Raw genomic sequence first — 24,579 nt, forward strand, 5'->3', positions numbered from 1 at the left:
AACTGTACAAAAGGCCAAAAAGATAGGACACCAAAGATGAGTCCCCCCAGGCCTGAAGGTGTCCAATACGCTACTGGGGAGGAGCAGAGGAAAACAACCAATAGCCCTAGAATGAAAGAAGCGGCTGGGCCAAAGCGGTAAGACACTCATTTGTTGATGTGTCTGCTGACAAAAGTAAAATCCAATGCTGCAAAGAACAGTATTGCACAGGAACCTAGAATAGAATGTTAAGTCCATGAATCAAGGAAAATTGGAAGTGGTCAAGCAGGAGATGCTAAGAGTGAACACTGACATCCTAGGAATCAGCAAACTAAAATGGACGGGAATGGGTGAATTTAACTCAGATGATCATTGTATCTACTACTGTGGGCAAGAATCCCTTAGAAGGGACAGAGTAGCCCTCACAGTCAGCAAAAGAGTCTGAAATTCAGTACTTGGGTGCAACCTTAAAAATGACAGAACAATCTCAGCTCATTTCCAAGGCAAACCATTCAACATCACAGTAATCCAAGTCTATGCCCCACCAATGATGGCTGAAGAACGTGAAGTAACTAACACCTAAAAATGATATTCTATTCATCATCAGGGATTGGAATGCAAAAGGAGGAAGTCAATATAAACCTGGAGTCACAGGCAAGCTTGGCCTTGCAGAACAAAACGAAGCAGGGCAAAGGTTAACTGAATTCTGCCAAGAGAATGCACTAGTCATAGCAAATACTCTTTTTCAACAACACAAGAAACAACTTTACACACGGACATCACCAAATGGTCAATACCAAAATCAAATTGATTATATTCGTTGTAGCTGAAGATGGAGAAGCTGTATACAGTCAGCAAAAACAAGACCTGGAGCTGACTGTGGTTCAGATCATCAGCTTCTTGTAGCAAAATTCAGGCTTAAACTAAAGAAAACTAGGAAAAACACTAGGCTAGCCAGGTATGACTTATATCAAATCCTGTCTGAATTTGCAGTGGAGGTAATGATAGATTTAAGGGACTAGATCTAGTTAACAGTGTACCAGAAGAACTATGGACAGAGGTCCATAATACTGTACAGGAGGCAGTGAACAAAACCATCCCAAAGAAAAAGGGCAGCAAGAAGGCCAAGTGGTTATCTGAGGAGGCTTTATGAATAGCCAAAGAATGAAGAGAAGCGAAAAGCAAGGGAGAGAGGGAAAGGTACATCCAATTAAATGCAGTTTCAGAGAACAGCTGGAAGAGACAAGAAGGCCTTCTTCAACGAACAGTGTTTAATAATAGAAGAAAACAACAAAAGGGAAAAGACTAGAGATCTCTTCAGGAAAATTGGAAACATCAAGAGAGCTTTCCGCCCAAAGATGGCACAATAAAGGCTTAAAAATGAGAGAGACCTAATAGATGCTGAAGAGATTGAGAAGAGATTGAAAGAGTACACAGAAGAACTGTATAAAAAAGATCTTAATGAATCAGATTACTACGATGGTGTGGTCACTCACCCAGAGCCAGACATTCTGGAGTGCAAAGTCAAGTGGGCCTTAAGAAGCACTGCTTTAGTTAATAAAGCTAGTAGATGTGATGAAATTTCAGCAGGACTACTCACATCCCTAAAGGAGGATGCCATCAAGGTTTTGCATTCATTATGTCAGCAAATTTGGAAGACCCAGCAGTGGCCACAGGACTGGGTACACGCCCAGAGGGCTCTTATCGCTGGGCCTGAGGGGCAGACTTCTAATTAAACACACATCGAAGAGCTGACCACAGTCCTTTCTGGAGACCTGGGGTGGGTGCTATCTTCATGTTCCCCCTCTGCCACACTCCAGAGCACCTGGAGTATATCCTGAAGTTGGCGTGGACGTGTGTCTGGTGCCCTGTTTTTTTGTGGCTGCTCCCCAGGGGACACCCCTTGAGCACCTGGCTCTGGAGGCCAGGGACACTCGTGTTCCTAGATCCCGTGGGACTGTAACAAATGAAAGGTAGTTCCTGGCGGACTGCCACCCGCAGAGAACTGCACAGACAGCAGATGGAAACACATCTGTCTTTCTGAGAGGCAGACGCTCTGGCCCGAGGGGCAGGTTTCAGGTTTGGCACACATCTAGAGGCCCACAAAGGTGCTCCAAGGGGATGGAGGCTGGAGGACACCATCTTTCCCCCCTCTCTCTGCCTAACCCAAGGTTTTCAAGATCTTCTGCAAAGGGGGCTACATATTTTTTCTGATGCCCCAGTTTTTGTGATGCTGCCGTGGGACAGCTCCAGATCACCCAGCTCTAGTTGCCTGTGGGGCTTGTGTTTGTGGTCCTGCAGGGCTGCATATATTGGCATACTCTGAAAGCTGTTACTTGTGGGTCTGGCTTCCAATCGGTGCTCACTGAGATCCTCTCCTACGCTGACATGTCTTGGCACACCCTCAGCTATTAGCATCCATTAAAAGTAAACAGACTACTTAACAAACAAAAAGGTTTGAGAGAGAACCATGAGCTAGGGCAGGACTGAACAAGGCTCATCTCCTACACAGACCCACTCATTCAGGTCTGGGCCAGATGGCTGTTTGACAGAGAGTCAAGGAAAAGGAAGAAGTAGGAATATGTTCCAAAGTTAAGAACAAGATAAAACACTAGAAAAATACTTCAATGAAACAAAGATAAAAAATTTACCTGATAGAAAATTCAAAATAACTGTCATAAAGATTCTCACTGAAGTTGGGAGAGAAATGGATGAGCACACTTCAATAAAGAGAAAATATAAGAAAGAATGAACAAGAGACACAGAGCTGAAGAATAAAATAACTGATACAATAAAGAGGTTTAACAGCAGAATAAATAAACCAAGAGAAAGGATCAGTGAACTCAAGGACAGGACAGTGGGACTCTCTTAAAGCAGCAAGAAGAAAAAAGAGTCAAAAAAATGAAGATATTTTAAGGGACTTATGGGAAAACTTATGGGAATGTTATAAATAAGCTGTTAAATGTAAGCTTCATGGTAACCACAAAGAAAAATACCTGTAGTAGACAAAGAGAAAGGAATCAAAGCATACCACAAAGTATGTCATCAAACCACAAAAGAGAACAAAAAGAAGAAAGAAATAGAGAAACTGCAAAAGAGCCAGAAAATAGTTAACAAAATGGAAATAAGTCCATATTTATCAATGATTACTTTAAATGCAAATGGACTAAATTTTCCCATTGAAAGATATAGACAGAGTGGGTGAATGGATTTAAAAAAACACCCATCTGTATGCTGCCTACAAGAGACTCACTTCAGGTATAATGACACAGAGAGACTGAAGGAGAGGGAACAGAGAAAGATATGCCCTGCAAATGGAAATATAAAGAAAGCTGGGGTAGCTATACTTACATGAGACAAAGTAAACTTTAAAGCAAAGACTGTAATAAGAGACAAAGAAGGGCATTACATAATGATAAAGGGGTCAACCAAATAAGAAAATATTTGCAAATATTTATGCACCCAACATAGGAACTCTTAAGTATATAAAGCAAACATTAACAAACTTAAAGGGAAAAATAAGTCAGCAAAGCAAACATTAACAAACTTAAAGGGAAAAATAAGACAGCAACACAATAACAAGAGGGACTTTAATATCCCACTTAAATCAATGGATAGACCATCCATCAGACAATCAATAAGGAAACATTGACCTTAAATGCCAAGTTAGAACATAAAAGACTTAACAAACTAGTACAGAACATTCCATCCAAAAAGCAACAGAACACACAATCTTCTCAGTGCACATGGAAAATTCTCTGGGATAAATAATATTATTAGACCAGAAAACAAGTTCTTAACAAACTTAAGAAGACTAAAATAATATCAAGTATCTTTTCTAACCACAATGGTAGGAAACTAGAATTCAATTACAGAAGAAAACTGGAAAATGCACAAAGATGTGGAAATTAAACAACATGCTACTGAACAACCGATGAGTCAAAGAGGAAACAAAAAAATACCTTAAGACATATGAAAATGGAAATATAGGATTCCAAAATTCATACATGCATGCTAAGTTGCTTCAGTCGTATCCAACTTTTTGTGACCCCATGGACTGTAACCTGCTAGGCTCCTCTGTCCATGGGATTCTCCAAGCAAGAATACTGAAGTGGATTGCCATGCTCTCTTGCAGGGGATCTTCCTGAACCAAGAATAGAATAAGCATATCTTATGTCTTCTGCACTGGCAAGTGGGTTCTTTACCTCTAGTGCCACCTGGGAAGCCCCTTATGGAATGAGCAAAAGAATTCTATCAGTGAAATGCACAGCTATAAATGCCTACCTCAAGAAACAAACAAAAAACAAAACTCACATAAACAACCTAAATTTACACCTAAAGAAACTAGAAAAAAATATTAAACTCAAAGTCAGTAGAAGCAATAAAATAACAAAGATCAGAGTAGAAAAATGAAATAAAGACTAAAAAGGTAACAGAAAAGATCAGTGAAATCAAGAGTTGTTTCTCTCTTTGAGAAGATAAACAAAAAATGGACAAACTTAGCTAGATTCATCAAGAAAAAAGAAGACTCAAACATTAAGTCAGAAATAAGAGACATCAAAACTTATACCACAGAAATACAAAGAATTTTCAGAGACCACTATGAACAATTATATGCCAACAAATTGGACAACCCAAGAGAAAACAGATAAATTCTTAGAAACATAAAATCTTCCAAGACTCACTCAAGAAATAGAAAATATGAACAGAACAAATGCTAATATGGACATTGATTCAGTAATAAAACCTTTTAACAAACAAAAGTTCAGGACATGACAGCTTCACTGGTGAATTCTGCCAAATATTCAAGAAGAATTAACACCAATCCTTCTAAAACTCTTCCAAAAAACAGAAGAGATAAGAAGATTTAAAAGCTAATTTTAACTCATTGTTGACTGGGGGATTTTTGCAGAAACTAACACCTGTGGCCAGTGATTTTTATTTTGACTGGCCAAAATTTAAGTCTGCCATTTCACTAACACTTTGTGGGTTATTACACTCAATAGTTACAACTGACACACCTGTAAAGTCTCTTAATTGTTGTAAAATATTGTCTCCAATCCACTCTTCTGTAGAAGCATTGGAGCATTCTCTAGCACCATTTCATTTTCACTTGCCATGTCAGAATCAATCAGTAAGGTTTTTTGTATTTTTGTTGGTCTACTCATCATATGTGAATCAGAACTATTCTCTGAAGAACTACCATTTTCTGAGACATTAGTATATGTTACTCAGATAATCAGAGAAAGTATCTGCATAAAATTTACTGAAATATTCTTCACTCAAAATTTTTCACTGCATCATTTTTGAAAATCTTATGTTTATTATAACATATGCAAGGTTGAAACCAAAAGCTAATGGAACAAAATGTGAATGATAATAATTATAAGTTGTATGATTACTGATGATAATCATAATGAATTCTTGATCAATTTTAAGCTCTAACAACTTCGCACAGTGATGTTAACTGTATCACTCTCTAAAAACGTACTGATATGTGGTATGTCTGTGGTTGATAAATGTTTGGGTAACAGAAGATGTAGTAACACATCTCCAGTCAATCAAGTGTTAAGAGGTCAAAATTACCCTGATACCAAAATCAGACAAAGATGCCACAACAAAAGAACAGGCCAATATCACTGATGAAAATGGATGTAAAAATCCTCAACAAAATATGAGCAAGTTGAATTCAACAATACACGAAAAGAATCATAGATTATAATCAAGTGGGATTTATTCCAGGGATGCAAGTATGGTTCCACATCTGCAAATCAATCAATGTTATATACCACATTAAGAAAATGAAGGATAAAAGCCATATGATTATTTCAATAGCAAGTAAGTATAAGTTGCTCAGTTGTGTCTGACTCTTTGCGACACCATGGACTATAAAGTGTGGCCTACAATTCTCTAGGCCAGAATACTGGAGTAGCTAGCCTTTGATGCAGAAAAAGCATTTAAGAAAATTCAACATTCATTTATGGATGTGTCTCAACAGAAGAGAGGCCATAATGTGCCTCAACATAGTAGAGGCCATAAATGACACGACCATAGCTAAAGTACGCATCACTGAAAACTTCTCCTGTAATATCAGGAACAAGACATGGATGCCCACTCTAACCACTTTTATTCAACACAGTATTGGAAGTCCTAGCCAGAGCAAATGGGCAAGAAAAAGAAATAAAAGGCATCCAAGTTAGAGAGGAAGAAGTAAAATTGTCACTATTTGCAGATAATATGGTATTATAAACAGAAAACCCGTAAGACACCACAGAAAACTGTTAGAACTAAATAAACAAATTCAGTAAAGCTCAAGAATATAAAAAATATAAAAATCTATTGCATTTATATACACTAATAACAAACTATCACATAAAGAAACTAAGACCAATCCAATTTACAATTGCATGAAAGAGATAAAATACCTAGGAAAAAATTTAACCAAGTAGGTAATAGGCCTGTACACTGAAAACTATAAGACACTGATGAAAAGAATTAAAGAAGATACCAATAAATGGAAAAATACTCTGTGATCATGAATTGGAAGAATATTGTTAAAATATCCACACTATCCAAAGCAATCTACAGAGTTCATGCAATCTTGATAAAAATTTCAATGGTATTTTCCTCAGAATAAATAATGCTAAAATTTATATAGAATCACAAAAGATCCTGAGTAGCCAAAGCAATCCTGAGAAGTAACAACAAAGCTGGAGCCACCACACTGTTCAAATTTAAACCAATTACACAGCCGCAGTAATCAAATGTATGGTATTGGCATAAAAACAAACACATATCAACACAAGTGACAGCCTAGAAACCATACAAATATGGCCAATTCATTTATGACAAAGAAGCCAAGAATATATCAATACAAAGGGAAAAGGACAATCTCTTCAATAGTGGTGATGGGAAAACTGGATAACGATATGGAACAGAAAGAAACTAGACCACTATCTTGTACCACACACAGAAAATTAACCCAAAGTGCAGTACAGACTTGGTAAGACCTGAAACCATAAAGCATCTGAGAAAACACAGGTAATAAAGTCCTTCACATAAGGCTTGGCTATGGTTTTTGAGATTTGACACCAAAACCAGAGATAACTAAAGCAAAAAATAAACAGGTGGGACCACATTAAACTAAAATGCTTTGGCACAGCAAAGAAAACCATTAACAAAATGAAAAGGCAGACCACTGAATGAAGGAAAATGTCTGCAAATCATATATGTTAAGAGGTCAATATCCAATTTATATAAAGTCATATAGCTCAACAGCAAGAAAATCAATAATCTCATTTAAAACACAGAGAATCTGAATAGATATTTTTCCCAAAAAGACAGAGTTGACCAACAGATCAAAAGTGTTCCACATCACTAATCATCAGTTCAGTTCAGTCGCTCAGTCATGTCTGACTCTTTGCGACCCCATGGACTGCAGCACGCCAGGCTTCCCTGTTTATCACCAACTCCCGGAGCTGACTCAAACTCATGTCCATTGAGTCAGTGATGCCATCCAACCATCTCATCCTCTGTCGTCCCCTTCTCCTCCTGCCTTCAATTTCCCAGCATCAGGGTATTTTCCAGTTAGTCAGTTCTTCACACTGGGTGGCCAAAGTATTGGAGTTTCAGCTTCAGCATCACCCTTTCCAATGAATATTCAGGACTGATTTCCTTTAGGATGGACTGATTGGATCTTCTTGTAGTCCAACGGACTCTCAGAGTCTTCTCCAACACCACAGTTCAAAAGCATCAATTCTTTGGTGCTCACTTTTCTTTATAGTCCAACTCTCACATCCATACATGACTATGGGAAAAACCATAGCTTTGATTAGATGGACCTTTGTTGGCAAAGAAATGTCTCTGCTTTTTAGTATGCTGTCTAGGTTGGTCATAGCTTTTCTTCCAAGAAGCACGCATCTTTTTAATTTCATGGCTGCAGTCACCATCTGCAGTGATTTTGAAGCCCAAGAAAATACGTCTGTCACTGTCTGCATTGTTTCCCCATCTATTTGCCATGAAGTGATGGGACCAGATGCCATGATCTTCATTTTTTGAATGTTAAATTTTAAGCCAGCTTTTTACTCTCCTCTTTCACTTTCATCAAGAGGCTCTTTAGCTGCTCTTCACTTTCTGTCACAAGGGTGGTATCATCTGCGTATCTGAGGTTACTGATGTTTCTCCTGACCATCTTGATTCCAGCTTGTGTTTCATCCAGCCTAGTATTTCGTATGATATACTCTGTATAGAAGTTAAATAAGCAGGGTGACAATATACAACCTTGACAGACTCCTTTCCCAATTTGGAACCAGTCTGTTGTTCCATGTCTGGTACTAACTGTTGCTTCTTGACCTGCAAACAGATTTCTCAGGAGGCAGGTAAGGTGGTCTGGTATTCCCGTCTCTTGAAGAATTGTCCACAGTTTGCTGTGATCTACACAGTCAAAGGCTTTGGCATAATCAATAAGGCAGAGATACATGTTTTTCTGGAATTCTCTTGCATTTTTTATGATCCAATGGATGCTGGCAATTTGATCTCTGGTTCCTCTGTCTTTTCTAAAACCAGCTTGAATATCTGGAATTTCTTGGTTCACATACTGTTGAAGCCTGGCTTGGAAAATTAGGAGTATTACTTTGCTAGCGTGTGAGATGAGTGCAATTGTGTGGTAGCTTGAGCATTCTTTGGCATTGCCCTTCTTTGGGAATGGAATGAAAACTGACCTTTTCCAGTCCTGTGGCCACTGCTGAGTTTTCCAAATTTGCCGGCATATTGAGAATGGCACTTTCACAGCATCATCTTCTAGGATTTGAAATAGCTCAACTGGAATTCCATCACCTCCAATAGCTTTGTTTGCAGTGATGCTTCCTAAGGTCCGCTTGACTTCACATTCTAGGATGTCTGACTTTAGGTGAGTGATCACACCATTGTGGTTATCTGGGTCATGAAGATCTTTTTTGTATAGTTCTGTGTATTCTTGCTACCTCTTCTTAGTATCTTCTGCTTCTGTTAGGTCCATATCATTTCTGTCCTTTATTGAGCCCATCTTTGCATAAAATGTTCCCTTGGTATTTCTAATTTTCTTAAAGAGATCTCTAGTCTTTCCCATTTTATTATTTTCCTCTATTTCTTTGCACCGATCACTGAGGAAGGCTTTCTTATTTCTCCTTGCTCTTCTTTGGAACTTTGCATTCAGATGGGTATATCTTTCCTTTCCTCCTTTGCTTTTTGCTTCTCTTCTTTTCACAGCTATTTGTAAGGCCTCCTCAGACAGCCATTTTGCTTTTTTGCATTTCTTTTCCATGGGGATGGTCTTGACTTCTGTCTCCTGTACAATGTCATGAACCTCTGTCCATAGTTCATCAGGGACTCTTACCAGATCTAGTCCCTTAAATCTATTTCTCACTTCCACTCTATAATTGTAATGGATTTGATTAAGGTCATACCTGAATGGTCTAGTGGTTTTCCATACTTTCTTCAATTTAAGTCTGAATTTGGCAATAAGAATTCATGATCAGAATGAACCATAGGCAGCTCCTGGTCTTATTTTTGCTGACTGTATAGAGCATCTCCACATTTGCCTGCAAAGAGTATAATCAATCTGATTTCGGTGCTGACCATCTGGTGATGTCCATCTGTAGAGTCTTCTCTTGTGTTGTTGGAAGAGGGTGTTTGCTATGACCAGTGCATTCTCTTGGCAAAACTCTATTAGCCTTTGCCCTGCTTCATTCTGTACTCCAAGGCCAAATTTGCCTGTTACTCCAGGTATCTCTTGACTTCCTACTTTTGCATTCCAGTCTCCTATAATGAAAAGGACATCTTTTTTGGGTGTTAGTTCTAGAAGGTCTTGTAGGTCTTCATAGAACTGTTCAACTTCAGCTTCTTTGGTTGGGGCATAGACTTGGATTACTGTGATATTGAATGGTTTGCCTTAGAAACAAACAAGAGATCATTCTGTCGTTTTTGAGATTGCATCCAGGTACTGCATTTAGGACTCTTTTGTTGACTATGATGGCTACTCCATTTCTTCTAAGAGCTTCTTGCCCACAGTGGTAGATATAATGGTCATCTCAGTTAAATTCACCCATTCCAGTCCATTTTGGTTTGCTCATTCCTAAAATGTTGACGTTCACTCTTGCCATTTCCTGTTTGACCACTTCCAATTTGCCTTGATTCATGGACCTAACATTCCAGGTTCCTATGCAATACTGATCTTTATAGCATTGGCCCTTGCTTCCATCACCAGTCACATCCACAACTGGGTGATGTTTTTGCTTTGGCTCCGTCTCTTCATTCTTTCTGGAGTTATTTCTCCACTGATCTCCAGTAGCACATTGGGCACCTACCGACCTGGGAAGTTCATCTTTCAGTGTCATATCTTTTTGCCTTTTCATACTGTTCATGGGGTTCTCAAACCAAGAATACTGAAGTGGTTTGCCATTCCTGTCTCCAGTGGACCACGTTTAGTCAGAACTCTCCACCATGACCCGTTTGTCTTGGGTGGCCCTACTTGGCATGGCTCATAGTTTCACCGAGTTAGACAAGGCTGAGGTCCATGTGATCAGATGGGTTAGTTTTCTGTGACTGTGATAGGAATGATGGCTGATATTCACAAGTGAGAGAATTAGACAGAGGGAGAGGGTCACTGGAGGGTCATCTTAGAATTCTGCCTACCACACAGTGTTTTGGGAGTAAGGTTGATCCTGCTTGCAAATATGAGAAAACTAAATTCCTAGCTGGTGAATGAGAGAAAGTGTGAGCAAGCCCTCATTAAATTCAAAGGTTCAAACTCAGGCCAAAAAAAAAAAAAAAATGGATCCCAACCATAGGCAAGCTAAAGTTCTCCTATGTAAAACATAATTTTGGGTGTTACAAAAATGTGTTTCCTCATGCCCTGAATCATTACTTATTAGCTACCAAATGTCCAACCGCATAAGATGGCTGGAGTTTGAGGATGCTCTGGGTGTTGGTGATGGACAGGGAAGCCTGGAGTGCTGCAGTCCAGGGGGTCGCAAAGAGTCAGACACCACTGAGAGATTGAACTGACTGACTGGCCAAATGTTAATTGTCAAATTGAGGCTAATCATGTCCCCTGTGTGCTTGAACACAGAATTAACACAATGCTGTGAGGTTAAGTGAGTTTCCTTCTTCAGAATGCAGAAATTTAAAATGGTCCTCCAGGAACAATAACTAAGAGAATTAAAGCCTGCTCATTTGTCGTCTCCCAGCTACCTCAATTCCCCAAGGCAACTGTGCGTTCAGTCTGTTATATAGAGATTGCTTTTGAAATGTTCAATTAACTACTTTTGTTGTTCAGAATACTGCATATCACCTTTACCTCCCACTGAAGACATGAACATCAGAGTGAGCTCAATGGGGCCTAGAAGAAAAATGAAATGACTGATTTAGGCATAGGAAGTACTTTAAAAACCTCATTCAACATGTTCTGTTGAATTTATGAACAGATTCAATTCTGTTCTGTTTATGAAAAGAAATTACTGGTGCAGATTAGAACCATTTGGTATAAAGACTGAAGAAATAGTTTTGCTGGCATTTCTAAATAGGAGGTAGTATTATCAATTCTATCTATCAGCTCTTCAACATTTCCTACCAGGCTTGGAATGGTTTTTTTGGATTAAATAGAAAACGAACTGTGTTCCTCCATTGTTTTAAGCCAGGGAATAGTAATGCTGAAATACTCTTTAAGTGACTGAAACTTTCATGCTGAGATCAAATTTCTTTCTGTGGAGAGTTAGAAAATACATGGGAAGATAATGGAAATTTAATACAGAAATATGCACGTATCTACATATTATATATGCATTATATATAAATATGCACTCTGTCTCAGAAACTGTGATGGATATTTTCTGTCTGTCCCTCCAGATCCCTCCCTACCCCTGTCCCACCAGCCTTCTGCCCTGAAAAATGACACAGGCTGACCCCCTAGGCTTCTGGTTTGGTTAAGCCAAAGGGAAAGCATCATTCATTGATGATTTATACTCCTCCTTATCCTTATGAGCTTGTATGACTAATCTGACTGAAAGGACAGTGTCTTACTGTTTGGGGACTGATCCGATCTGGGATGAGCTCGCAGAGCTGAGCCCAGTCCTGTGTGCTCTATGCTCTACAGCTGTCTGTCTGCTGTACTTATTTAATATGCTTACTTAATGAACATTTGAACAGTCCCCATTATGAACCAGACACTGCTTTAGTATTTTGTAAACATTAGCAATTTTCATATTACTTTAAGGGGCAGATTTTATGCTCATCCCCATTTCATAGATGAAACTGAGGAACAGAGAGGCTCAGTGACTTGAGAACAACCTCGGGAGGGAAGAGCCAGGATGTGAACTGAGGCAGTTTGGCCCAAGAGCCTCTGTTTTCAAGCACTGTGTTTGGCTACCAGTCATGAAAAGTAGTGCCATCAAAGCAAAAAGCTTTGTCGGGATGAGTGAGTGACTGTGTCATTGCCCTAATGACCTTCATTCAACGTGTTTTGCTAAGAATAAGCTAGAAAATAGATTTTAGGGAGAGAAAATAACATGAACATTTTCAAAATTACTCTCAGTATTTAATAACCCCCAGCTAGGTATGTACCAAATACTCTGGATGTTCTACATGTTATACAATCCTACATACAGGAAATTCTACCATCTGTCTGCATTGTAAAACACACACAAAAAATAACAATAATTTCTCATACTCTGAAACACCATTTCATTGTCCCAGTTGTGCTAAAATGTACGAGAAAACATATCTGGACTATTCTGAAATAACATTATTAGACCTATATCTGCAACCTCAAAAGACTATGCAGGTGGTGCTGTCACTCAGTCACAGAAGATTTATGGTCTGAACACGGAGAATAAGCATGTGTAATGTGCAGCTGCCACATAAGAATTTAGTTGTTAATGAGCTCAAAGCACCACCACAAAGAGATATTCAGTCAGCAAAAAAAACTGCTCAAATGTCAGCAAAAAGAAATCCCTAGAGATGGCAATTCTACAGTTTAACATCCACTATTAAATGATTTTAGCTCATTGTATAAAGGCATTAGAAAGTTTAGTATTGAATACTGAACATTTTTTCTTGCACAACAAAATAAAAATACAAAACTTGCAATTACTAAAAATACACACTTGCTAAAATGCTAGACACGGAACCAGAATCAAGAGGAAATAATCTGTGCAAGTAGGAAGAAAATACTGAGGATCTGTTGTGTGCCAGTAGCTGGATATATTTCATATTAAAAATTAAATATTTCATATTTTTAATGAAAAATATTTCATGTGATCTGTATAACAGCATGAGAAGTGGGCTTGTTCCCTGCAATTTATTGATGAGAAACTGACTCCAGTTAAGTAAATGCTCCAAATCACTGTCACACACAGTGATGAACAGACCCTAACACAGGTTGTTGGACTTCTCCAAGCCTGGTGAACTTTCCACTGGTTTGCTCATTGTCTGTTAATGGAAATCCTCCTGAATTCCAGAGCCTACTGCATTTACTTTAGGTTTTAATTTTACCATTGACTATCTTCACTGCACTACAATCACCATCAATAAGCAAATGTATACATGTAAGCTGAAACTAAAATAAGAGGTCAGAATTTAAAAATCGAGAGCCTCTCTAAATTTCCATTAAGCAATGTTTAAGAACATCTCATGGTTAAGAACATCTGTGTTCTCATTAGTCTGATAAAGACATAAAATTGTCAGTTAAGAAATTCCCTCAAATGGTGCACCTTCATCAAATGCAGTGCCTTCAAAGTAACCATTATCCTGAAATTATTGTAGATTTGTTTATAATTTACTGTTTCAAAGCACTTCCTACACTATTTCTATTTCAGTTTCCTTCTAGGTGGACCTAACTTAGAAACCTGCTTCTAGCAAAGAATATGTCAAAACTATAACTTCTGAGGTTAAGTCATAAAAACGATAGCTTCTACTTGGCTCTCTCTGCTGCTGCTGCTGCTAAGTCACTTCAGTTGTGTCCAACTCTGTGCGACCCCAGAGACGTCAGCCCACCAGGCTCCCCCGTCCCTGGGATTCTCCAGGCAAGAACACTGGAGTGGGTTGCCACTTCCTTCTCCAATGCATGAAAGTGAAAAGTGAAAGGGAAGTCGCTCAGTCGTGTCTGACTGTTCGCGATCCCATGGACTGCAGCCTACCAGGCTTCTCCGTCCATGGGATTTTCCAGGCAAGAGTACTGGAGTGGGGTGCCATTGCCTTTTCCATGGCTCTCTCTAGGATCCAGTGAATCTCTAGAGAGCTCACTCTTGGGGAAGCCTGCCACCATGCTGTGAAGATGCTCAAGCAAAGCGATGCAGAAAGAACTGAGGCCTCCTGTCTGTGAGTTAGTTTACCTTAGAGTGGCGCCTTCAGTCCCACTCAAGCCTCCAGTATTTGCAACTTCAAATCCACCTTCAGTGAAAAGTGAAAGTTGCTCAGTTGTGTTTGACTCCTTGCAACCTCATGGACTATACAGCCCATGCAATTCTCCAGGCCAGAATACCGGAGTGGGTAGCCTTTTCCTTCTCCAAGGGATCTTCCCAACCCAGGGATCGAACCTAGGTCTCCCACATTGCGGGCAGATTCTTTACCAGCTGAGTCACAAGGGAAGCCCAAGAATACTGGAGTGGGTAGTCTATCCCTTCTCCAGTGGATCTTCCTGACCCAGGAAATGAACCGGGGTCTCCTGCATTGCAGGTGGATTCTTTACCAACTGAGCTATCAGGGAAACCCTGAAACCTTCAGCAAAGTACCCAGCTAAGCCACTACTGAACTCTTTACCCACAGGAACTGAGGTAATATATACAGTCAAACCACTAAGTCCTGGGGGGTCTGTTATGCAGCAATAACCAATAATGTGGGCTTCCTAGGTGGCGGTAGTGGTAAAGAACCTGCCTGCCAATGCAGGAGACATAAAGAGATGCAGTTCGATCCCTGGGTCCAGAGGATCCCCTGGACAGCATGGCAACCCACCCCAGTATTCTTGCCTGGAGAGTTCTATGGACAGAGAAGCCTGGTGGGCTATGGTCCACAGGGTCGCAAAGAGTCAGACATGACTGAAGTGACTTAGCACGTGTGCACACAACCAATAATGTACTAATACAAAAAGGTTAATAGTTTGGTCAAAAAAACGAGGTGCAGAACATCATGAGCCTATTTTGTATATTCATTCCACAAATAGTGATTATTTCTAGGGAGTTACTGAAAAGGGAAAGGGAGAGAGGCATCAGATATTTTTTTATCTTATATGCTTTTGTATTGCTTAAAGGATTAAGTTGCAAGCGTTATTGATTTCTAAAAATGCTTAAGAACTTAAAAAAGATTTCAAAAATAAACATGAAATTTTAAACCAACTGAGATTTTAAAAAAACTTCCTCTCACCCCTTGTGAAAAAGAACAAAATTACTTTAATTTTAGACATATTGCTAAAAAGTTCTATTCTGTGGTTTCCTAGTTGACTGCTGATTAAAAGCAGCAAATGGAAGAGTGGGTATCAGAGGGAAGCATAATGCCAATACAAAGACATGACAATTGAGTCTGTTAGAAAAAAGGAGAAGCTAAAATAAGCCATCTGAAGCCACTAGAGTACAGGAACAAAGACCCCTATGTATCGAGAAGCCTCTGAGGATATAACTTCCTCACAAGACTATGATTATAGAAACAATAAAGCAGTGAGCAGCTGATGAACTGTTCCATGTACTGATTTTTACTTTACCCCACAATAAACCTCAACGCATACAGAAGTATTTTTACTGATGTTTTACAGATCTGGAAACAAAGACAGGAAGTGCATGGAGCCAAGGCACACAAACCCTGAATTCCATTCTGAATTAGAACTTGATTACACAGATAATGCTATTTATCTGATACGGAAATGGGACAGGGTCAGGCTTGTAGATGCGGGACCCTGTCACTTCAGCCAGAATGAGTGCTCCCTCCAACCATCCAACTCTGCACAGACTGCACGCTCACTTGCTACATTTTCAAAAAAGGTCTTGGGATAAGACAGACAAACCTCGGGTTTCTGGGAAACACCGGGGGCAGAAAAATCTGATGAAAATTCAGAAGTAGTATTGAAGAAAATTCTGCTGCTGCTGCTAAGTTGCATCAGTCGTGTCCGACTCTGTGCGACCCCATAGACGGCAGCCCACCAGGCTCCCCCGTCCCTGGGATTCTCCAGGCAAAAACACTGGAGTGGGTTGCCATTTCCTTCTCCTATGCATGAAAGTGAAAAGTGAAAGTGAAGTCGCTCAGTCATGTCTGACTCTTCACGACCCCATGGACTGCAGCCCACCAGGCTCCTCCATCCATGGGATTTTCCAGGCAAGAGTACTGGAGTGGGGTGCCGCTGCCTTCTCCGGAAGAAAATTCTAATCTGTATCAATTGGTATTCTCAAGATGGTAGAATACGTATCTAATTATCTGTCAATCAATCCCTGGAGATTTTGAAGAGGCAGCCAGGTATGTCAGAAAGAAACCCCTCATTTTCAAACCAACTCCTGGGCTTCTCAGGTGGCTCAGATGGTAAAGAATCTTCCTGCAATGCAAGACACCCAGGTTCGATCCCCGGGTCGGGAAGATCCCTGGAGGAGAGCATGGCAACCCACTCCAGTACTCTTTGCCTGGAGAATCCCACGGACAGAGGAGCCTGGTGGGCTGCAGTCTGTGGTGTCGCACAGAGTGGACATACCTGAGCGGCTAACACTTTCACTTTCCTTCCTATGCTCAAACGGTCATGCAATTGTTTTCTAAGTGTACAACGTTTCCTCATCTCTAAAATAGGGAAAACAATACTTAACTCATCTGGTTATCACGCAGAATTCAATAACAAGGGTGAAGAACTGCAAGATGCTTGGCAGCCAGAGGCTACCATTGTTACTGCCACCACCCTCACCCTCAATTCACAACAGGGAACGCACGACATAAAGACAGCCTGGACCGGCGTCCAGCCCAGATCCCGTCCCTTCCCCACACCTTTCCTCACATCGTGTCCTCCAATGACAAATCTGTTCTTCCTTACTCCATTTGTGAATGCCACATCCACCTAGACATGTTCAAGTGCTATTTCCTTCAAGGTTTTCCTAACTGAAAGTAATCTCTCCCTCCTTCAAGTGTGTTTTTCTACTAAGCACATTTTTGATTATAGCTATTTTGGTTCTTATTACTTTTGGAAGTAAATTCCAAGTATCATAAAGACAGTGTCTATATCCAGTTGGTCTCTACAACTCCCAGAGTCTGGCACACTGCCTAACACATATTAGGTTCAAAAGGAACCTTTGATGAGTGGATGTAAGAAAAGAATATCAGAGGCTTATGTAGCAGAATTATCACTGAACTCTGACAGAAAGGTCAGCTAGGTTTTTATAGCTTTGAGTCTAAGTAACTATGTGGTTATTTAGTCACAAAATCTTGTCTCTTTGCGACCCCATGGACTGTAGCCTGGCAGGCTCCTCTGTTTATGGGATTCTCCAGGCAAAAGTACTGGAATGGGTTGTCATTTCCTTCTCCAGGGTATCTTTCCGACCCAGGAATCAAACCAGGGGATCTTCCTGACCCAGGGATCGAACCCGCATCTCCTGCTTGGCAGGTGGATTCTTTACCACTGAGCCATCTGGAAAGCCCCTAAGTAACTACAGCATTCTATTAGAACTCTGACTTCTCACTCTTGAACATCTGGATCATTCTTAACAATAATAATAATATATATATATGTGTGTACATATATATATATATATATATGGCATTTATGATGTGCCAAGCACTGTTCTAAATCCTTTATGTATATCAACTCACTTAACCCTCACAACAACCTTAGAAAGAAGTGCTAGGAGAAAACTGAGGTACAAAAATTTCAATTCTTTTCCTTCTAACTGTGTAAAAAAAAGGAAGACTAATGAAAACTCAGATTGGTAAAAACAGGAGCCAACAATTTTAAAAAGCTAAAATGGGTAAGGAGAATTTAAGAGTTGCAAAGCTCCTCATAGTTTACCTCAGTAATCTCCATAAAATTTCTGTCGGTTAGAATTAGTTCTGTGCTTTATTTTCCACTCTTTTCCTATTCATATTTCAGTGATATTAGTATTTATGTTTTCCTTAAGGTAAACGAAGTTTCTACCTCTTAATCTACTATCATAATCAATTTCCACTGATCTACTGAGACACTTTTACTTACTTCTAACTAAACAGTGTCAATATCAAGTAAACTGTCTTCCTATCTCTAGGCAATGAACTTCCAGAGGGACTTAACTTTGCCTGAGGTCAACTGTCTTGCAGCTAACTAGTGGGATGGACAGAGCATATATGAGATTTTAAAAAACAAAAATTGCATTTAACCAAAACCCTGTCTTGAGTAGAAAATAATGCAAGGTCAGTTTCTTTTAATACTCTAATATCCCTACATACAGAGATTGCTATGTAAGTTTTAGCTATCTCAAGGAAGTTATAAAATTTGTCTTTGACTTCATTAATAATGGAAAACCCCAGGAAAGTTTACACCCAAGGTATGTGAGGATTTTGGTATGCCTTTTGTTGTTATTGTTTAACACTGAAAGCAAAATTACTTTAGTACTAGAGTATGATGATAAAGACTGAATGAGCATGTGGCCTAGTGTTTACAAAGGCTGTTTTATTCCCTACTTATTGATTAAAATCTGACTAATACATTTATAATTAGAAAACTTCTATTTTGTTTGGCGATATCAGGATTACTATAAAGAGCAAATAACTGATGTATATGCCTAGTCACAAACCTATTTATTAACTGAATAGCCAGCTGTGGATAAACAGCTTCGTGTCTGGGCATATACAATCAGTTAACGTGCTAGTCTAGAATAGGTGGGACGTCACCAAGCCGAATGAAGTCTTCTAATTGTGAATGTGTTACTGTCTACTGTGGAATGCTTTAACTTGCAGAATTAAGCTGCAAGGTTTTGGTCTTTAGCAGGTTCTCTTTTCACAACCTTCAGTCTGTGGTTGGAACTCACTACATGTCTCTTATCCACACCCTGTATCAAGCTAGAGTGCTGACCAACACTATTATTCACAGCTGGCTTAATGTCCTAAGCCGTACCCGCCTCTCTGTCCCTGTAAAGGTCTCGGTGTGCACTGGGAGGAAGGCAGCTCAGTCCTCCTCTGCAGCCGGTTTCCTTAGGGCTGCTCAGCCCTCCCTCTTCCTCTTGGCACGGTGGAGGCCCCACCCTCTTCCTCGTGGACTGGAGGGCCCACTAGTGCTCAGAGGCCTTGAACAGCCCGCTGTGTGCACGCTCACTCACCCCGGGTGAGCCCATGCACCTCGGGGACAGGCCCACATAAACCGAGTGTACCTGGCCACCTTGGGGCGCTTGCCGAGTCGTGGCCGTGGGGCAGCACTGAGCAGTGGCCACTGCTCTTCAAGGCTAATGGCACAATGTTACCCCAACATATTTCAATTAGTTCCTGTTCGGGCTTTTTGATTGTTTTGAATTTCACAAAAGCTGCCCCAGGTCCCTTAGTACCTGACCAACTAGGGGACAAGAACTATGAGGGACAAGGAGAAAGGTAGAAATGGCAGAACAAGAGTAGGGTGTGTGTAAGTTCTAAGGAAATAGACTTAAAAAAAACCAATTCTTCATTTTTTCCTTTTGGCTTCCCTGGGTCTTCGCTGCGTTGCATGGGCTTTCTCTGGTTGCAGCGAGGGGGGCCACTCTCCAGCTGCAGTGCATAGACTTCTCACCGTAGAGGCTTCTCTTACTGTGGAGCACAGGCTCCAGACTTTAGGCTCAGCAGCTGTGGAGTGCGGGCTTAGTTGGCCCACGGCATGTGGAGCTTCCTGGACCAGAGATTGAACCTGTGTCCCCTGCACTGGCAGGCAGATTCTTAACCACTGGACCACCAGGGAAATCCTAGGAAATAGACTTTAAATGTAAACAATCTACCAGTTCATTCAGGAAGACAAAGAATATTCTCTCTACACGGAGATGTAGAAAAGAAGAATACACATATACCTTCTGAGAATTATCATGATAACTTTCTGGCAACACATACTTCAAATATAAGAACTTTCTGGAAAAAAAAAATTGAAGCAAACAAGAAAAGTGATTCTAGATTATTTTTACTCCATATCAGAAATTACTGGTCATCTGGACAATTTATAAAGCTAAATGAAAAAGATATTCTGAAATTCAAGGGAAAGGATCCCTCTCCAATTCAAAGTGGCATAATATTTTCACCACAGTTCACGTATGAATACAAAGCTGACAAGAGCTGTTTCTGAAGAGAAAGACAGTAACTATCTGGCTCTTCGGGCAGAATCACTACTACTGACCGTGGCTACGCGGCTGGTGTAGTGAACATTCACTGTTTTTCCCTTGTCTAGCTCCTGGTCCTCACTTTTTATAATAGCTTCCACTCTTCCTTTAAAGACCCCTCAGTCCTGCCCTCCATGCAGTTTGGAGGGACTGTCAATGGGTAGGCGATGACTCAAATTAGGTCAATCAGATCTTCCCACAAATTTGAAACTCAAGCAGCGTACAATAGAATGGAAAAGAGCTGACAAGTCATTTTGACAACTCCTTAAAAGATTCTTTCTGTTCACTCCTGCCCTTAAAATACCTAGTGCTAGGTCTAGCTGTTCAATGTTTTCTCTTTGATTCTGTGAGTGACCCCATCTGTGTCCAACAATTTCTTGTTTGCCTAAGTGCTTAGCTGGAGTTGGTTTTTGTTGCTTGCAACCAAATACATGTAACAGGAAATATGAAATATGAAAATTAAATCTGTGGTGTTTACTTTCTTCTTCCTGTTCCTTCGCTTCATAGACAGGCTTATAGTTTCTCGTCAGGTTATTTTCTTTTTTCCTTTCCAACAGAATGTACTTTTCAACTTGTGCCAGCAGGAAAATTACCCAAGCTATTTATTGAAATGAAAGTTCTGGTGTGTAAAATGGAAGCTTCTAAAATTAGACTTTTCTTTTTGAAATAGACTTTCACACCCCTTTATGAACTTCTGACTAAGCTAACGAACATGAATTCCTGTGTGCTGCAATGTTACAATACTTACACTGAGTCAACTAGACTCTAAGTTTTGATTCTAAAGTAAATTGTTAAAATCGTAGCATTCTACTAAGCAGAAGTTTTACGTCTTATATATAGCAACTTTCACTGGTAAACTAGTGTGGATCCCAGATGCAGCCAGACTCACTGAACTTACAGACTTAGCATCATTTAAAGCACTTAGTCTGAAAAGTTTATCCTGGGTCAGCATGATCTAGAGTCTAGTTAAAAACAGAATCATCCTCAGAAAACTTAACACAGAGAGATTAACCTCTTTACAGAGACAGCCACACATACATTTGTTATCATGTCGTCTCATCAAGACAATTATGCTGTGGTAAGCATGTAGCAGCCTTGGTGTGTCACAGTTCCTGCAGATTGCTGAATCTTAAGGCTGCTTTGTGAAACACAAACTCTGTGACTAGAAAGGATGAAGTCATGGCAAAACTTGGATTATACAATTCACAAGAAAACTGAATAGCTAAACTCAACTGGAAAACGTCAGAAACTAAATACTTTCTCCTCTCTGGTTAAGTTTGGATGTTTACTTTAGGACTGTATGGTACTTCTTGGTTTATAATTTTCACCTAACTAACCATTATCATAGTTCCCAGCACAAACAGGTTAAATAACCAAAAAAAAAAAAAAATCATACAACTGAGGGAATGACAGGTTGCTCAGTTGGTTAGAATGTGGTACTAATAACGAGAAAAACTGCTCAAAGGTTACTTCTAGTTCTAAGGTTTGATAATTTAAAACAATAAAATGCAGTAATATAACTATTAATACTAGATGACAATTTCTAAGACTTACCCTGTAAAGACCCCCCAAAACTGGCTCATGTAGGAAGTTAAAACTGCCTAATTCTCACACTGTCACCCCTAACTCTCAACTTTCTCAAAGACAATGAAACATACAAAGTGGGGTTCTCCTCACCCCCCACTTCTCTGTCTGTGCTCTTCCCTCTGTCTTTCGTCATGAGGCTCTCCATCTTTGGACACTCTTATGGACACTCACATCTTTGGACAGAGACCCAGCCTGCTGGGATCTCTCAGCCATTCTCATTTTTAACTCCTCTCCTGTAGTAACTGCCTGGACACGTGGTGGCCAGCTGTTGGGTTTTCCTGGGCCAGTACAACATCTGAGCTCAAACTCGAATACCCAAACTCTCACCTGCCATAGTCAGCCTATCAGCAAAATCTGTCTTCATGTCCACCAGTAGCATCCTGGCCCACCATCCATTTGAACTAATCTGTTTAAAACCCTGCAATGTCTTCCCACCACATTACTGTCAAACCCATACTCCCTAAGGGACTTGGGCAACCCCTCCCATCCCCCAACATGAGTAAACCCAACGCCTCCTCCCTGCATGACCGCTATGACCTCTTGCGTCACACAAAGCACAGATGGTCCCCTCCTGCAGGAGGTCACCAGGGCTGAATGACCTGACTACCCCTGACTCGTCAGGAAGACTGAGTACAGTGTGGCCCTGCTGAGCCTGGTGAGCTCTGCTCTGTCCTCACGGATCTGAAGGCCCCTGTCCACCCCCTTTCCCCACACCCCTCACTGATCAGGGCCTGGCTGGAGGGGCTTCATGGGAACAAGAGCAAAGACAGGAGTTGCCCAGGAACACAGTGACAGAATTATGGCAACGGTCCTACCATCATGTAAGCCTGTTCTTCCCAACTGTAAAGTGAAAAGCCCTGCATCCCATTAGAGAAGTATGTAGAGAGCAGACGGTGATTTATTGTGATCAAAGGACTCCCAACTAACCTTGAAGGTAAGGCTGGGGTAGCAAGCACAGAAACTAGACTCCTCCCAGAGCATTCACTCGTCCTTTGCTTCAACAAAAATGTGTCAGGCCTGAGCTGGACACTGGTGATGTGGTGCTGAGGAAGATGACTTTTCAGCTGAGAAGGCAGTCTTCACTAAAGCCTAACACAGACAGATATGGTCCTCGGGAGGCCTGTAAGCACAGGTCAAGGACTACTCTCCCGAGGAGGAGGTGAGGCTGGAGCAGAGCCCTGAGTGCAGAATGGGTGTTCAGCAGGCAGAAGCGGAGATGGGAGGGGAGAGTGCCTGAGGGAGCGAGAGCAGCATATGCCAAGGTTCTGGGGCAGAGAGCACAGCTGGGGATCAAAAAGGGCCATTCTCACAGGCGCAGAGGACAAACCGGCAGTGACAGGGAAGAGGGGCAGAGGAATGAGCGAAATGGGTGACTAAGAGGCACAGACTTTTCATCATAAAGTAAGTCGTGAAGAGATAATGTACAGCACAGCGAATATGATCAATAATATTGTAAACGCTTTGTATAGTGACAGATGATAACTAGACTTACCGTGGCGAACATTTCTTAATGTAGAAGAATACCAAATTACTATGCTAAACACCTGCTGAAGCTAACATAACATTTTAAATTAATTATATTTCAATGAAAAGAAAAGGACCATCATGGCTGGAGAGCAAAGAGGAACATATTTATTTAGTTTTTAATTTGTGCCAGGTACTGTTTTAAAGTCAGGTGCTTTACTTGTAATTTACCCCATTAGAAGATCTGTATTATTTTATCAGTTCTATTTTTAAAAAAGGAACCGAAGCACAGAGAGGTTAAGTACCTAATCCAAGTTCACTTAACGGCAAAACAATTACTTTTCTCTTTGTATCTTCCCCCAAATACAACAGGGCACACACACTGGGGTGAAAAACACTAAAACTGGCAAATCAAATTCACTGTAGAGTGAAAAAAGTAGCCAAACCAAAACTTACTGAGCAATAAGTAAGTTATTATTGTAACAGGTAATAGGCTAAAAGTGTCACTTCTCAACTAGTTGTTCTCGTGTTGTAACTTGAAACCATAATAAAATGTTTTGTGGAAGAGTGTTAGTTTCTGTTTAAGAAACTGTGCCTATATATCAACTCTGAGTCTAAAAAAAATTAAAAGTGCTTGGTGGGAGTAATTGGAATAATTAAAAAATACTTTGCTGTAGTTTCCAAAATCTTCACAAGAATTATTTTTATAATCAGAAAAAATTTAAAAATTTAAAAATGGGCAAAATACTTAAATATTTTGAAATGGGTGGTTGGGGTTAGCGGATGTAAGCTTTTATATATAGAATGGATAAACAACAAGGTCCTACTGTGTAGCACAGAGAACTATATTCAGTATGCTACAATAAGCCATAATAGAAAAGAACATGTAAAAGAAGAATTTATATATATGTATGTAAAACTGAATCAGGGCTTCCCTGATGGCTCAGTGGTAAAGACTCTGCCTGTCAATGCAGGAGACACAAGTTCAGTCTCTGAGTCAGGAAGATCCCCTGGAGAAGGAAATGACAACCCACTCCAGTATTCTTGCCTGGAAAATCCCATGGGCAGAGGAGCCTGGTGGGCTACAGTCCATGGGCTTGCAAAAGAGTTGAACACAACTTAGCAACTAAACAACAATACAACTGAATCACTATGCTGTACAGCAGTAATTAACACACTGTAAATCAACTATACTTCAAACTAAAAAACCAGGTATTTTTCCAAGGAAGATATGCAAATAACTAATAAACAC

The 24,579-nt window shown here is 40.3% G+C and overlaps 1 protein-coding gene across 14 annotated transcripts in view; it reads right to left on the reverse strand.

Moving 5' to 3' along the window:
* Positions 1 to 24,579, reverse strand: part of TMEM123 (transmembrane protein 123) — an 80,368-nt gene that overhangs the window by 13,550 nt on the left and 42,239 nt on the right. For 12 of the 14 annotated variants that reach the window (XM_045163036.1, XM_045163026.1, XM_045163027.1 and 9 more), the window contains one exon: positions 11,315 to 11,356. The exons of the other annotated variants lie outside the window; for them this stretch is intronic. In XM_045163036.1, coding sequence (XP_045018971.1) covers positions 11,315 to 11,356 — 42 coding nt within the window. The remainder of the gene's footprint in view (positions 1 to 11,314; positions 11,357 to 24,579) is intronic. 14 annotated transcript variants of the gene reach the window in all.

This window comes from Bubalus bubalis, chromosome 16, assembly GCF_019923935.1.
Source record: "Bubalus bubalis isolate 160015118507 breed Murrah chromosome 16, NDDB_SH_1, whole genome shotgun sequence".
Classification (NCBI taxonomy): Eukaryota; Metazoa; Chordata; class Mammalia; order Artiodactyla; family Bovidae; genus Bubalus; species Bubalus bubalis.